At 39.5% G+C, this 17,436-nt stretch overlaps 1 protein-coding gene across 21 annotated transcripts in view; it reads left to right on the forward strand.

Moving 5' to 3' along the window:
- Positions 1 to 17,436, forward strand: part of LOC122541389 (ras/Rap GTPase-activating protein SynGAP-like) — a 1,066,559-nt gene that overhangs the window by 832,647 nt on the left and 216,476 nt on the right. For 17 of the 21 annotated variants that reach the window (XR_015753055.1, XM_087979364.1, XM_087979362.1 and 14 more), the window contains one exon: positions 426 to 627. Coding sequence is in view for 19 of the 21 variants with exons in the window: in XM_087979364.1 (XP_087835490.1) it covers positions 426 to 627 (202 nt within the window). In the remaining 2 variants the exon portion in view is untranslated. The remainder of the gene's footprint in view (positions 1 to 425; positions 628 to 17,436) is intronic. The other 4 variants (XR_015753056.1, XM_087979366.1, XM_087979380.1 and 1 more) reach the window with 1 other exon arrangement.

Below are 17,436 nucleotides of genomic sequence, written 5' to 3' on the forward strand. Positions count from 1 at the left end.
GGTTGTGAGGATTATCTTTTTATGTTTCCTGAAGAAGGGCTTATGCCTGAAACGTCGATTCTCCTGCTAATTCCTGAAGAAGGGCTTATGCCCGAAACGTCGATTCTCCTGCTCCTTGGATGCTGCCTGACCTGCTGCGCTTTTCCAGCAACAAATTTTTCAGCTCTGATCTCCAGCATCAGCAGTCCTCACTTTCTCTTAGTTATCTTTTTATGTGGTAAATTAGGATCTGGAATGCACTGTGAATGAGAGTTTTAACAAGAGGACTGAATAGATACTTGGAGAGAAAATTTTAGATCTACAGGAAAAAGGATTGAGAAATTGGACTAGTTGGCTTTTGTACAGTCACAAGTGCTGAATGGCTTCCTCCTGCAGCATGATTCTCAGTAATTTAACCTGATTTTCACAACTCTTCTCTCTGACAGGACTTCCTCTCTGATATGGCGATGACGGAGGTTGACCGTTTTGTCGACCGTGAGCATTTAATATTTCGTGAGAATACGCTGGCAACCAAGGCGATTGAAGAATACTTAAAGTTGATTGGTCAGAAATACCTCAAGGACGCAATTGGTAGGTTGGTGTACGTGACCGCTACACTCACTGCTACCGACACTCCATTAACACAGGGTTTGTATCTGAGCTTGGTGTGTTACACTTCTACCCATGAAGTGCAGCGGAGTCCGCCAGTCATCGCACCCAGACTGACATGAAGATGTGACACCAATTTGGAATCTATGAGGGAAATGGGGAAGCAGATGTTTAAGTGCATAGCTTAGGGAGGGCTGAAATATTGCAATCACTTTCTCTTTTTACTCATAAGTTTTGGACAAAGTGGTGGGACATCTGACTGAGTGGCAGTGGTGGTGGTCAGAGACACTGTAATCTGTAAAGGCCCTGCTGCCGGAATCCTTGCTCATGTTGGCGCCCATAGATTCCCTTTGCCAATTTTTAAACTCAGATGTGACGTTAAAAGTTGATCCCTTGCAGAATCTTAGAAGGAAGAACTGTGTGCTGACTCTTTGAAAGAACTGTGCAATTATTCGTGTTCCTCCTGCTCTATTCCTTAGTAAATGAGATTTAAAGGGCCCCTGCATTTTAAAGAGTTTTAATATTATGTTCTTGCACATATTTATATCTTTCCATAATGCTGCCAGCATCCCACCCCTCGACTTCATGCCCAGACCACCGAGCAAGTCAGAATCAACCCTCCAAAATTTCAGCTATAAGCCTGGGTGGATAAATGGTGACAAGCTGGTGTACCACTGACTGCACTGAAACACAATGCCCACAACATACCCAGTAGCAGTGACTTGGAGTGATTTAATTTCCCTTTCTCAACCCCAATCCAACTCAACACATTGAAACAGATGGTGGCCTCATGGTAATATCACTGGACTAGTAATCAGAGACCCAGGCTGAAGCTCTGGGGACATCAGTTCAAATCCAATTCCATTGATAAATTCTGAAAATGAAAGCTAGTCTCAAAATAACTATCACTGATTGTCATAAAGACCCATTTGGTTCACTACTGTCCTTACCTACTCTGGCCTACATGTGACTCCAGACCAACATCGGTGTGGTAGACCCCTAAATGCCCTCTTAATTGGCTTAGCAAGTGTCTGAGTTAAAAAGCAATTAGTAATAAGCAACAATGTTGCCATTTCCAGCAATCCCCACTTCTTATGAAACATTAAAAATAGAGGTTGAATTCTGCCACTTTGAGGCTTTGGTCCCTCAGCCTTACCTGAACCAGGTAGTGAGAATCTGAGCCCATCTTCTGGCATAAAGTTCAGAGCAATGAGTACCACTAAGCCATTAACAAAATTTCCAATTTCTAATGCTCAATGGGATGGAGACTGGGGTGGGAGGAGTGTGGAGAAAGCAGCAGTTAAGTTGGAGGAAAGAGTTACAAGGGATTCTGTAGACAGTCAAAGTAGATAAAACTAACGCATGGGAAGTAGAAATTCCATGGGAGGTGGTGGCGTTGTAAGCCTCAGTTCGAAGCTGTGGACATCTAACATCGAAAGGTCCGATTACAAGTCGGGCTCCGCTGTACTTCAATTTTTTTTAAAATATGAAATCAGTGATAAACCATTTCACTTCCATCACAATTAAAATGTGCTTTACTTGAAAGGGCCCAACATTGAGTAGCGGAAGGTGTTGGAATCGGACAATAACAGAAGATTGTCATGGGGAGTGTCTAGAAATGGGGAGGGAGAAGTTCACTGTACTGGCAAGATAACCCTCCATTAATCTCAACAGAAAAACTCATTCCATTGTACAGACAAGGATTGACTTTCAGAAGACAGGAAAAGAATGGGAGGAAACAACATTCATTATTTATATATTTTATTAACTGTTGACATTCAGTTTGACAATTTGAAAGATATTCTACTTGGATTTGTTTTTCCCTTAATCATTCTGTCTATTCCTCCTTGCTTTCTCAATCATTCTTTAACTTATCTCCTGTATTATTTTTCTTTCTCAGTCCCTTCCCCATTTCTCATTTTCTCTCTTCAATCGTTCCCCCTCCCTGTCTTGATCCATCACTTAGCACCCCATTCCCACTTGAGAAAGGGTGGGTTAAGGCCTTTCTTTACCACAGTTGCTCTGAGCTTGGCTGCGGATGAATTGATTTGCTCTAGGCTCCTCCTGTAAACTTCTATAAGGCAAAAGTTGGCTTAACAGTGAGCATTTCCTCATTACGATACTGCCTAAGTTTGAAACTTGCTCAACAGGATTCAAACTGATGTGTGGCTTTGTCCTCAGGGACCACCCTGATGTCTCACTCACAATCCATTGGTATTTTAATTTCTTGATATCTCCTGCATTTGTCTGCAGGTTGTTGTTTTCAAACATTGGCTTTAACTCCACAGGTATTTGAATGGAGATAGATGAGAGACCATTTGTCTTCTGTTCTTCTTTGGGAGGGTGGAGTGACAACTTTAGTGGAAATTATTACCATGAGCAACCACAGAAGTAGCTGGGGCCTTTGTATTTTCTGAAAGGAGTTTCTTCTATTTTGCTTCCTGTCCTTTGTTTCTGAAACTGGGTGGGGGACAAAAATTAATATTGGAGAAATGTGGAGGATTCATCTTAATGGCCATTCGGAGAATCCCTTCAGGAACAGAATGTCTGTGAAGATATCAGAAAGTTTACTATGGCCGTGTCTAGTATTTCTCATTACTCCCCATTTCCCTTCTTGGGGCAAAAAAGGGTCAATTTCAGTGCTTGCTCTTCAGTAAAACACTTTTAATGTCACATGTATGTTTTCTTTAAGCCATTAACCCTTTGAGTACTTGGCACCAATTGCAGCATTGTAATTCACCACTGTGAAAAGAGAAAAAGTGATTTTTTTTTCAATGCAAGAGCTCAGATGGACAGGTAAATGTATCTCAAACCAATGTTTAAAGCATACTGGCATTTTGCAAGTGCCATGCTCTCTGTGATAGTTCAGATAGGTTATTGCCTCTCTGATATGACACCAATGTTGCAAACTAGTTGGTCTAATCTTAGGCTTTTGGCTGGAATCAGTTTTAAGGATCTTAAGGATTTGGGGTTTGGAGTGGGACTGAAAGTAATGACTTCAGTCTTCCTAATATTTACTTGGAGAACATTCTGCTCACCCAGTACTGGATTTCAGATAATTAAGCAACAGTGTGAGATTGTAAACAGGTGGTGATGAGGTAGAGCTGGATATTGTCAATTTACATGTAAAAATTGAAAGCGTACCTTCATATGATGTCACCAAATGCAATATGTAAATGAGAAATAGGGAGGAGACACGTATAGGTCATTTGGGGTTACTAGAGGAAATGGTATAAGAACAGAAGAAGAAGCTACTGCAAATGATACTCTGATTACGATTAGATAGAATGTAATCAGGTGAGAAAACAGTCCTACTCAAATGGATAAGTGAAGAGGAGATGGTTAGGATGGTGTGGTCAAACATGTTCAAGGCTTCAGGTAGGTTAGGAAGGATGAGGAGGGAAGGTTTACTTTGTTTACAATCATGTAAAGTGTCATAAATTACTTGGATAAGAGCTGTTTCATTGCAGTCACAGATGAAAAACTGAATGGAGGGATTGAAAGATGAAGTGCTAGATTAGATTGCTCTGGATTTGGGATGTGACAATATATTCAACAACTTTGGAGAGGCTTGGAGACCAGATGGTATTTTCAAGAATTGTGGGGTCAGGGTTGTCTTGTTTAAGAAAGGGGTGATGACAACAGATTTAAAGCAGAGAACAAGAATACCCAAACAGCAAACCATTTACAATATCACCTAACAACTGGGCCAGAATGGGATGTCAGGTACTTAATAGTTTAGCGGGAATAGGATTGGGAGAAGAGGAGGTGGGTTTCATAGATAAGTTGAGCTCGGTGAGAGCAAGAGGGGAGAAACTAAGATACAAAGTTAGGACAAGGATAGAAGGGATCTTTAAAAGACAAATCAGGGCAGGACTTGTACACTTAATGGTAATGCCCTGGGGAGTGTTGCTGAACAAAGAGACCTTGGAGTGCAGGTTCATAGTTCCTTGAAAGTAGAGTCACAAGTAGACAGGATAGTGAAGGCGGTGTTTGGTATGCTTTCCTTTTTGAGTCAGCATTGCATTGAATATAGGAGTTGAGAGGTCACATTGCAGCTGTGCAGGACATTGGTTAGGCCACTTTGAGAATTTTGCATTCCGTTCTGGTCTCTCTGCCATAGAAAGGACATTGTGAAACTTGAAAGGGTTCAGAAAAGATTTACAAGGATGATGCCAAAGTTCGAGAGTTTGAGCTATCAAGAGAGGGCGGAATAGGCTGAGGCTATTTTCCCTGGAGCGTTAGAGGCTGAGGGGTGACCTTGTAAAGACTTATAAAATCATGAGGAGTGTGGACAGGGTGAATAGCCATGTTTTTTTTTCCTGGGGTGGAGTCCAAAACTAGACGACATAGGCTTAAGGTGAGACAGGAAAGATTTAAGGGGCAACCCTTTCACATAGAGGGTAGTACGTGTATGAAATAAGCTGTCAGAGGAAGTGGTGGAGGGTGATACAATTACAACATTTAAAAGGTATCTGGATGGGTAAATGAATAGGAAGGATTTAGAGAGACATGGACCACATACTGGTAAATTGAACTCGATTAATTTAGCAAAAACTGGTCGGCATGGGCAACTTGAACCAAAGGGTTTGTTTCCATGTTGTACATGGTGAGCTAATAATGGAGGGGATGCTGCAGAGATAGCTGATTGTAATATCTTGATATTTGTCACAATGAGCTCTGAGTTTCTTACATTTGTTGGATGTGAGAGGGTGAAGGGAGAGGGAACATGAAAATCATTTGCAGAGCAAAGAAAATTCCAGGCATCATCTGTATAGTTTAGGCAAACAAGAACAGAATCCAGTGGTGTTTTAAGTGGATCAGATCTGGCTGTTGTCCACCATATCTCTTCAAGGGACAGAGATCTTGGAAACGGAGGATGTGAGGTGTTATCCAAGAAAGAGAGCACTTGTTCTGTTGGGAATTAGGGCAAAGGTGGGGATCATGTATAATTGAGTATGTGGCGAAATGATATAGCAAACAGAAGGCTGAAGATTAGACATTTGGAGTTTTGAATACATAGTTGTAAGTGAACTAGGGATATTTTTGTTTTGATAAATAGATACAAAAGAAGGTGGGCTGATATGTTGAAGGAGAATATGGGATGGTGAGCGATATAAGGAAGTTAAGAGATGGCCTTATTTATAATAGATTAGAAGTTAACCTCCTGGACAGTTATGAGCATATGACGGAGAAACATCATGAAATATAAAAATAATTTTTAAATCACTCTTGTTTATTTTTGAAACATGAAAACAGAGGAGAAAGGCAGTTTTCAACTCAATAAGTATCCAATTGGTTATTGAGGAGTCTGTCTGCATTCTAATTGGCTCTGCATGTGACAATGAACAGCAGTAGAAATAGGGGTTACAAGTCATATGATTCCAGGAATACATTCGGAGTTGGCCACTGTTAAACAGAACTTAAGCTGGCTGCTTCTTTTCACATAAAACTTAGACTGTATTTCCAACTCTGCCACAAATATCCATCCTGTGAATCAGATCCTAAGGTCCTATTGCTATATGGTTAATGTTCTCCTGTCTCTGCTTTGGCACATTCCAGTTTCTCTCACATAGAAATGGCTGCAGGTCATTGGAAGGTCTCAAAGGGTTAATCAGTTTCCATTTCTCATGAGGATTGTTTAGGATTGGTAATATTTGTCTTGTGATGATGGCCTGTGCTGAATACTAGTCTGTCAACGAGAGCAGAGCAGTTTGAATAACTGTTGTTCACGTCTCACTAGTTGCCACTTCCAGCAGACTGCTGTCATCTTGTTCATGCAGTAAAGGCAAGTGCAACTCTACCAATACAAAATGAATATTGCAAAACGTCAGTTCAGAGCACAGGCCCAACTTAATTCAATTGAGTGGGTGGTGAGTTTGCAACACAGAGTGATACCAACAGCTTGAATTCAATTCCTCCACCAGCTGAGGTTGTCATGAAAGAATCTCCTTTCTAACTTCTCCCCTTGCCTGAAGTATGGTGACCCTCAGGTTAAACCACCACTGGTTGTCTCACTGTCATGAAAGCAGCCCTATGGTCCAGTTGGACTATGGCAACTTAACCTTTACAATTTAATCTCCTGCCTGTTGCTTGAAATAATCTGTTCTCAGATCTCAGCACCAATGGAGTTTAACCCCAGGCCTTGGCACAGGCACGGTGAACTGAGTAGCCTCATCTGTGCTGCAAGATACACATAAGTTAATTAAAATTAAGCACAGGCTATTTTTGTTTTGCTTCCCCTCTCTCGCATATCATACTGTGGAGAGGAGCAAGTAAACAAAGTATTGAAGACAGCCATCATTCCATGTGTTGGTATTTGGTGACCTCAGGCTTTCTGCTTCGCAGATTTTTAAAATACTCCATCCTCCCAAACATAAAACAGAGGTGTGGAACCACCAGAGTCAGTCAGGAAAATCAATTAATCAAAATACTGCATGATTTTGGACACAAAAAGCCCCAATTTGATTACAATTTCTAAGCTGACATTTCAACCAATACCACAGAAAATGTACAACAATTGCTTTAATAGTGTTAGTCGTGGTTCTATCCTGGTACTCTAACCTCTGAGTCAGTAGGATCATGTGTTCAAGTTACATGCTAACAGTTGAGCACTAAGTCAAGACTAACACGCTCAATTCAATACTGAGAGAATTGTCAGAGGCACCATCCTTTGGTTGAGGGGATGTTAAATCACGGCCCTATGTGCCATTGCAGGTGGATTTAAAACATTCCACAGCTAATATTTGAAGATGAGTCTGGGATTCTTCCCCAATGAACAGCATATGTAACCCAATTATTACACTGCTGTTTGTGGGACTTTACTCTGCAGTACATTTGCAGCAGGAGTGGGGGGGGGGGGGGGGTTAGCATCTTAAATGGAGGAAGAGAGAAACGAGAAATTCAATTGTGTTTTGATCGGAAGTTCTGTCTTTCATTTCCCCTTGCCCATGCTAACTGAAAGATGAATAGAATTCCTCCTCACTCTTCGTTGGAGTTACTGCTGAAAATGCTCTGCTCTCTTGATCATGTAGCAAGTGTGTTGGTCTCAATATCTCTTGTAGTGATTTGTCTGGGATTATGTGATGGGATAGCCTGTGTGTGTATTACTGTTGGTGTGCATGCCTGTATGCATATGTGCGCATTTTGGGTGATGCCTTTGTGCCTCTCAAAACCCCATGAGATACTAGTGCATCATCCATCAACACATCTGAGTGTTGGATGAGGTAATGTTGATGGTGGAAACTATTGCAGATGTACTGGATTTTGGGAAGACATTTTTTTAAAATTGAAGAATGACAGAATGCTATAAGGATGTTCATGGACTTGGCAAAATTATTGGAAAATCCTGGTTCTAATGTTAATTTGTAATTCTACTAGCAAAATGACTTGTGTGCCATTTGCAGAGAGGCAAATTGCTGTGAGGAATCTGCTTCAGTTTTAAGCACAAGAAAATACAAAATACAAAACAGTTAAGGATTTTGTGAACATGGTGGCCCATTATTCACAGATCTGTTTGAGGTGACCTGGTGCTTTTTAGCTATTGGACAGCTTTCTTGAGTAGCATGTACTGGTCAGCTGAAAGACCATTTCAGAAAAGGAGAGCAATGCTGTGTTCTACTTTTGGCCCCTTCTTCTATCCTATTAACCTTTTGATTGTTTTGGAAGAGGTTTTCTTTGAATAGTTCTCTAAGCCAGAGCTGTGTGAACTGTTGTTATTTGCTTGTTTTTCTTCAATAAGGCCATTCAGCCTTTCAAAAGATTTATTTCCTCCCACAGGCTGTGTATAACAAACTTCAGGAATGTAAAAGCTTGTTGTCTTTTTGGTTCTGCTCTGCAGTGTACTGTGAAGACACACGTCCGGTTTAAATCCATGTTTCCATGACATTCTTCATGTTTCTTAAGCTGGTCATACTAACCCAATCTTGGTGTTCTGATTTAGGATCTAACCATCAGTGAGGCAACAGCGCTTTCCCAAAACCTTCTGGTCCCGTCTTAGTCAAAACAGGACACATCAGCGAGTAAGAAATATAAGTGCAGATAGAACTGAGATCCTGGACAATGTGAGCTGGATTACCAACAGTCCTGGCTCAGATACAGCCTTGTGGATTACCTGATCCATTCTAATTCCCCACCTCCTCTCCTCCATACCTCCAAGCTGCTTAATGAGGAAAAATACCATGGGCAAATCTGCAACAAATGTAAGGTCCATGCACATCCTTCCATGATGCAAGGCCAACAAGGATACCATCCATTAAACTGTCTAATTCAGGTTACAGTGGCAATTCAGTGGTGAATTTGGAAAGCATTAATACATTTCAGGGTGTCAAGGACAACAGAATCATAACAAGTTGATGGAGTTAAGATACAACCAGTCTCTGACTAGTGATACAGGCTTGAGGGGCAGACTAACAATCTTATGTCTGTGGAATTATCTTCTCTCACAGACACCTCCTCATCCCTTTAAAAGGCGCCTCTGGACCCTCAGAGTAACTGAAGTTTACAAGGTCGAATTGATTAGTTTTTGCTATGATGCAAGAGGGATAATGAAGCAAAGGAGAGAAAATGGAACTTGGTAAAAAGTTTAGCATGATCTGACTGAATGGCTTCTTCCCGTTCCAATCTAGTGGTGTGGTTTCATTAACTACAACAATATCATTTGGTTCAAGTCACTTTTTCTAGCAGCACAACAAATGAATAAAATATCTGGTATGATTTCATTAACTACAACATCATCATTTGGCTAAAGTCACTTTTTCTAGCAGTACAATAAAATAGCTAAAACAGACATTAGTTTGTGTAATTTAAATTGCCCTACTGACCAGCTGTATTCTACACCTGAATTTCCCATTTGTAAATGGATTCTTGTGCTTTGCACAGTGTTCGATGAGCTCCATGTGACACTGTCTTTATGATTTGTGATCCAAACCTATCAATATTGCATTTTTAATATTTCGCTTAAAAATGGTAAAACAAACCACAGTACTGCACACTATAGAAGAGTTTGATATTGAGGCAGTTAGAAAAGACTAAAATTTTGATCAGAAGGTAGGTTTTAGAAGGAAATCCCACAGCTTAGAGACAAGCTACACTATGATAAGAAACTGACATAGCATCTAACAAAGTTTAGGGACTTATTTTCCACTGGAATGATGAGGAGAAGCATTTTTATAAAATAAATAGCTTTCAAAAAGCAGGAATCTCAGAATCTATTGCTTATATGCATATCAGATGGTCTCAGGAGGAAAAACATCTAGATACCAGAAAGCAGAATGAATATAAGTCAGAAATGTTTCTGCACATTAAGAAAAAGTCGATGTAGCCTAGACTTGTATTCCTTGGGTATAGAAGATCAAGAAGAGTTCAAATAGAGATATTTAAGTTGATTAAAGAAATTGATAGTTTAAATAGAACTATTTCCTCTGGTGAGATGTCCAGTATAAAGTGGCAGCATCTTAGAATCAATCACACTGCGGCTAATACAAGATAATGCTTCAAAGCAAGTATTTCTTCAAAGGAGAGTGAAAATCTGTATCTGTGTTCCCCCAAGATGTTATTGAAATTGGGGTCGTATTAATTTCTCAAAGGGGAAATAGATGGTTTTTATTAGGCAAAGATATGGAGTTGATGTATGGATATAACAAAGGCAGTACATTAATCATGGGTGACGTTAATCTTTACATAGATTGGGATAGTCAGACTGGCAGAGGAAGCTGTGAAGAAGAATTCATAGAGTGATTTTGGGACAGATTTCTCGAACAATATGTTATGAATCCAGTTGGGACCAGGCTATTTTGGATCTCGTAATGAGGCAGGTTTAATAAATGATGTCAGAGTAAAAGATCCCCTTAGAAACAGTGACCATAGCAGGTTAGAATTTAGCATTCAGTTTGAGTGGAAGGAACTTGAATTGGAAACATCCCTGTTAATCTTAAATAAGGAGAAAGTGAGGACTGCTGATGCTGGAGAGTCAGGAGATTCAATGTTTCAGACATAAACCCTTCATCAGGAATGTGGAAGGGGACTGAGAGATGCCCCTCAGCCCCCTTACCCTTCCACATTCCTGATGAAGGGCTAATACTAAAACATCAGCTCTCCTGCTCCTCAGATGCTGCCTGACCTGCTGTGCTTTTCCAGCGCCAAGCCTTTTGACTCTAATCTTAAATAGGGTAATTGAAAAGGATAATGAAGATAATGGAGTGGACTGGGGAAGGAATTTATCAGCAAAGATGTTGAGGAATAATGGCAGAAATTGAAGAAAGTAGTTCATGGCACAGCAAAGACATATTGCTAGTAGTCATGATTTGGAGATGTTGGTGTTGGACTGGTGTGTACAAAGTTAAAAATCACACAACATTGCTATTGCTAGGAAGGGGATAATCCAGCCATGGTTAACCAGGAAAGTTACCATCAGATTGAAGGAAAAAACATGCAATGTGGCAAACTTTAGAGGTAAGAGCAAAGACTGATTAAATTTTTTAAAACTAATAAAAGATGACTAACGAAAGTCATCTTTCATTAGTTTTTAAAATTTTAACTAGTCCTTGCTCTTACCTCTAATGAAAGTAATAAGGAGGGTGAAAATAAAATTTGAGTGTAAGATGGACAACAAAAGCTTCTTTAAATATATAAAAAGGAAGTTGGAAGCCAAAGCGAATATAGACTCCGAATAGAATAAGGCTAGGGGAAATAATAAGAAACCAGGAAATGGCACAGGAATTGTATAAGTACTTCGCGCCATCTTCACAGTAAAAGACACTGATTGGAATCTCAAAATTACTAAATTCTCAAGGGCAAAAAGGAGAGAGAAAAATACAGTAACTATCTCTAAAGAAAAAAAGTGCTAGGGAGATTAATGAGACTAAAGACTTTAAAGACCCCTGGACCTGATGGGCTAAATCCCATGATATTTGAAAGTAGTTAGAAAAATAACAAACAGACTGGCAGTAACTTTCCAGAAATCCTTATGCTCTGGACAAGTTCAGTGGACTGGAAAACTGCCAATGGTAACACATCTACTTGATAAGAGAAAAAACATACAGGCCAGTTAGCTTAACATCTATAACTAGGAAAATACCAGAGCCTATTACAAAGGATGTAATAGCAGAGCATTTAGAAACGCATAGTACAATCAAGCAGAGTCAGCATGGCTTCATGAAGATAAAATCATGCTTGACAAATTTACTAGAATTTTGTGAGGAAGTAGCAAGCAGGATTGATAAAGAAGCTGTGGATGTCGTATATTTGAAGTTTCAGAAGGTATTTGATAGGGTGCCTCACATCAGGCTACTTAAAAAGATGAGTTCATGTTGTTGGAGGCAATATATTAGCATGGATCAAGAAATAACTAACTAATAGAAAATAAAGTTGGGTTGACAGGAGCATTTTCAGGATGGCAACCTGTTAACTTGTGAAGTGCTACATTGATCAGTGCTGCTGCCACAATTATTTACAATATATTAGTTTACTTGGATAATAGACATGAACGTACTATAGTGAAGTTTGAAGATGATCATATAAAAATAGGTGGGAAAGAAAGTGGTGAGGATGAAATATAGTCAGCAGAGGGATATAGACAGGTTAGGTGAGTGGACAGAAACTTGAGAGATGAAACAAAATGTGGGGAAATGCAAGGTTATGTGCTTGGGCAAGAAGAATAGAGGAGATCAATATATTGAAGAAATATTGCAAAGGTACAGAGGTCATTAGGATTCCTCATCCTTGAATCACAAAAAGCTAGCGTCCAAGTTCAGCATATAATATTTCAAAGTAATTAGTTTATAAAAGTAGGGAAGTTTTGATAAAACTATAAAATGCTTAAACAGACCACAGCTGGAATATAATGAACAGAATTAAGCCCTTTATCTAAGGAAAAGTATACTGACCTTGGAAGCAATCCAGAGAAGGTTCAATATGCCGATACCTGATATAGACATTCTGTCTTATGAGGAGAGGTTGAATGCTCTTTGGAATAAACAAGTATCAGAGGCAACCTCTTAGAGTACTTGACTTGACAGATGCAGAAAGATGGTTTCTGCTTGTGGGAGAATTTAGAACCAATGTCCATATTCTCAGAAGGAGGAGTCACACATTAAGATAGACGAGGAAGAGTTTCCTCTCCGAGAGTAATAATCTCATGAATTCTTTATGTCCGAGCCTTGACAAATCTCTGAGTTAAAGTATATTCAATGCTGGGATAGACTTTTAATCAGGAAGAGAACCAAGGACTCTGGGGAAAAGGCTAAAAGTGGATTTGAGGATTATCAGATCAGCCATGATCTCATTGAATACTGATGCTGAATGACCTACTCTACTCCTATGTCTTATGATCTTACAATCCAGGCAAGAATAGCACAACAGACTTGAAGGACTGAAGTGTCCTGTTGTTAAATTATTTCTCTCATGACATCATCACTCCTTGCAACAGGTCCCTTCCTTTCTGACACAACACTATTCAAAGTAGCAGGACAGGTGGAACGATTCCTCCTGACAGTTTAGGCATTCCCTTGGATGCTGGTGATTTGCAGTAACGCTAAATAGATACATACTTTACTGAAGCAAAAGTGAGACATATCAGATACCTGCAAAGAAATTATTGTAGGTTTCTTTTTTTTAAAGTTGAGCTCTTCAACCTCGAACACCTAAGCTACCAACTCACCACTCATTGTTCTTTGTTTACTGGACTCTATTCACTGATGCCCCTGTCCTCTGTGTGCAAATACATACATCCACACAATTTGTAAGGTCAAAACATTGACTGTACCTTACTCTATCAGTGGAGTAAGGTTCAAGAAAAATTGGCTCCTTGAACTATCTATTGTCCAATGGGCTTTAGCTACTCATATGTGCTAGGTGCATATGCTTCCAATGGGAGGGAGATCAGTTTGGTTTCCAACCCGTTCATTCCAGAAACAGAATCAACTCTTCTTCCATTATTTCCTTCATTGTTACCCTCTCCAACTACACCATTAAGTTCCATTACTGTGTATTCCAAAGTTCTACATCTGCCACAGTAATTTTAAAAAATGGTTATAATCATGCCTGTTGTGGAAATACTTGGTCCACTGACCATCTCTAAACAAAATCAGAAACCAGTCTTCAGACTTGAATTACTAAGTGAATCTTCCAAAATTTTTGCAACAGTAAATTTCAGCAAGATGTTCAAAGACTATGAATTCAGTGTCTCCTACAGCCCAGTTTGAATAAGCTTGGTAATCAAAACCAAGCTGTGCAGTCTACTGCCTGGACTAAATTGTGTGCGCTTATTTAGCTAGTAGGGGGGTAAAAAAGAATTGACAAAGTCAGTTGAAATTACGATACATTGATGGGAAAACAGCTTTAATTGTCATGTATTTTGGAAGTAGCTTGATGAGACAATGTATAGGGAAATTTACCCTGTGTTTAACTTGTTCTGTACCTGACCTAGAAATGTTGACTTTCACTTAAGAGGCAAAAATTAGGAAAATGTAGACAATTAAGAACTGATTCCAAGTAGAAGTCTTATAATTTACAAACCTGGTACTCTGCACAAACCATTTTCTATCTCCTCTATTGTGGAGTCAACTAAAAACATTTATTTTCCACTAAGGAAAAGACCTGCATCTGTCTTACACACTGTTCCCAAAGGTGAATCAAGTAAACCGTAAAATGTACACTCTGATATTTTACTGGTTTCCTTCCTTGATAGGATGTTCCATGGTTGCAGTTGCTCATGGTCCACATAGCATTCCATCATTGCTATCTGCACTTATCCTCAGCCCCATTTCAAATTCAGATGGGGTGTGGCATGGTATTTGGGGTGCTTCAGATGGCATGTTTGACCATGCATGAGGTATGCATGCATGTGGATAAGTAGCTGGGTTGTTTGAGTGACAGAATGTTCAAATGATTGTGTCATGTATGTTTGGGATTGGCATGTCCAGGTGTTTTGATAGATATGACATTATTTGGATGTATGCATAATGGAGTGTGGGTGACACGACGTTTTGGAAATGAATGTCGAGATGTTTGGGAAGTAAATAATAGTGATAACAAAAATTAAGGTGCAGTTGATCTGGTGTTCGAGATGGATGTAACAGTATTTTTGGAATGTTTGGGTATTTAGGCTTTTGAATAACGTAGCAATTAGGAGTACAAGTGACATAGCATTGGATTGTATGTGATGAAGTATTCTCAGTGGTTTGCATTTGCTTGCGATAGGACATCAGATGGTGTGCTTGGTGGAGAGTTGGACAGGAGCACAGAGAAAAGAGACCATTAAGCCAATTGAGTGTCTGTCAGCCAAAAAATAGCTAGCCAGTCTAATTCCATATTCCATTTCTTGATATGTAGCCTGTTGGCACCAAGCATTTATTTCTAAATAGTTTTTAAATGCAGTTGGTGTATCTGCATCTTTCATTTTTTTGAGTAACGAGTTCCAGATCTCTTCCACTCTGGGTGAAAGCAAATCCTCAATGTCTGTCTAATTCTTCCGCAATTCATTTAAATCTTTGCCTCTAAGTTATTGAGTTCCCTATTAACGGGAATAGATCCTTCCATTTCACAATTATTATCAACTAAACCAATTAAACACAGCCTTTATAAAATCTTTCCTCATATCTAAAATCCTCCGTTCCTGGCAACATCTGTGAAAATCTCTTCAGTACAACACATCAAATCTTTCTGATATTATAGTGACAAAAACAATATGCACTACTGTAGCTGTAGTCCAATTAGTATTTTAGACAATTTCTAGCATAAGCTCTTTGCTCTTGTATTCTGTGCTTCAGCCAAATAAAGAATGTTTCCCATATAAATTCAGTCCTCTTAGGAGTGGACATTGAGTCCTTCAAGTCTGCTCTGACATTCAATGTGATGATGGCCGAACCTTTACCTCAATGCCGTATTCCTGCTTTCTCTTGATCGCATCAATATCTAAACGTTTATCAACCTCTTCTTTGAACATATTCAGTGGCTTCCACAGCATTCTATGATACAGGTAGAAGATCCTTTTTCCGAAATGCTCGGGACCAGCTGTTTTTTTGGAATTCGGAATTTTCAGTTTTCAGAATAGTGACAGTTTAATGGTGAAATTTTTAAAAATCTTACCGGAGAAGCAGACTTCTAACTAAGAATGTTCTTGGTCACAACCCCTATATTGCAAATGTGTGACACAGATCGAATGGGTGTCGACTTGGAGGCATTCACAGAGAAACCCCAAGCCTGTCCGTGCTTGACCACGTCCCTCCACGTCGCATCTGAGCGACACACATGCAGTGGGGTAACTGTTTGCTCACCAAACAATCTTGTTAATGAGAAAAAAACTGTCCAAAAAACCTTCGGATTTCGGAGCTTTTCAGTTTTTGGATGTTCGGATAAAGGATCTTCTACCTGTAGTGAATTCCAAAGGTTTGATCACACTCTAATTGATAAAATGTTACATTATCTCAGTCTCAAATAGCCTACCCCCTATACTGAGACTGTGACCCCTGGTTCTACCCACCCAACTTGCATTTAGTCTGTCTAGCTCTGTTAGAATATAATCGATGATCCCTCTGTTCCTCTGTACTTTTCAGAAATCCATCATTTCTTGTGTCTTTCCTTGCCTTGATTGCCTTTGCAGATTCTTTACCTCAGACTTCTCCACACTGAAATCCGTGTGTCACGGTACCAACCACCTGATCGGTCCATTAGCATTTGTTGCTTGCAGCCTTTTTCCACCCTGACAGCAGCGCAGGCAACTAACAACTCCCACAATTAAAATTTAATTATTGATGGATATCAGCAAGGGACCCAGTACTGAAACCTGTGCAACTGTACTGAAAACAGATTCAAAAATAACAGTCTACCAAAAGCCTTTGCTTTCTGCCACTGAGCTAAATATGGACCTGATTTACCAGATTGACTTGGATACCATGGATATTAAATTTTCCAGCTCCCTCAATTGTGCTTTCAGGATCACATCCCTCTTTGAACCTGTGTCATTGGCACCAATATGGACTATAACCTGTGGCTGAACCCCACCTCCTAAGCCCCACCAAATGTTCTGCAGCTGCTCAGTGGTACTCTGGACCCCAACATCAGAAAAGCAACATAACATCCTGGAGCTGAGTTTGCTGCCACCAAAATACAGTCTTCTTGCCTATTTGTGTGTTCCATATTATTATTGCCTTTCTGAACTTACTCTTTCTCTTCGTAAATGCATCGAAATCACCAGTAATTCATTCATTTCAGCTCTGGCTGCACTCACCAAATGAAAAAAAAATCCTCAGTTATATTCAGAACTGAATACCAGTTGATGCATACCAGTTGAAGAATCTGATGCATTCAGGGGACTCCTGAACTTCTCACCTGATTCTAATTGGCTGTCTGAAGATCACTTGGTATCCCGAGCCCTGAAATGAGAAACTTGGGCTTCAAGTCCCATCTAGTCCAGAAGTGCGTAACAACGTTCCTGAACAGGTTGATTAGAAAAATAGGTCATTGTATCTTTTTTTGCCTACCCAAATAAACTGTAGTGTGACCACATCCAAGAATGTGTGATTCACATTACCTCATAAATGCATCACAGTGACCAGAGCAGATGCTGAAATTTTGTGAAACTGAACTTACTCCTTCAATTGATGACACTTTCTATACAGGTGATTTTACAGGACTCAAGAAGTGTCTTTAAGTTCCTACGTAGAACAGGATGTGTATTCCATATGACTAATTAGTAATTTGAGAAAAAAAAATGAAAAATATTAATTAAGTCAACACTTATCAAAATTGCCAATCAACTTCTTGCCTTGTGCTTAGATCACTTTATCGTTAAAGGAAATGCTTTAAATGTTTTACTTAATTCTTAATGCTTAACACTGAAAATATCCA

This window comes from Chiloscyllium plagiosum, unplaced genomic scaffold (genome assembly GCF_037043375.1).
Source record: "Chiloscyllium plagiosum isolate Xiang-an unplaced genomic scaffold, Cpla_swu_hap1 HiC_scaffold_35, whole genome shotgun sequence".
Lineage (NCBI taxonomy): Eukaryota > Metazoa > Chordata > Chondrichthyes > Orectolobiformes > Hemiscylliidae > Chiloscyllium > Chiloscyllium plagiosum.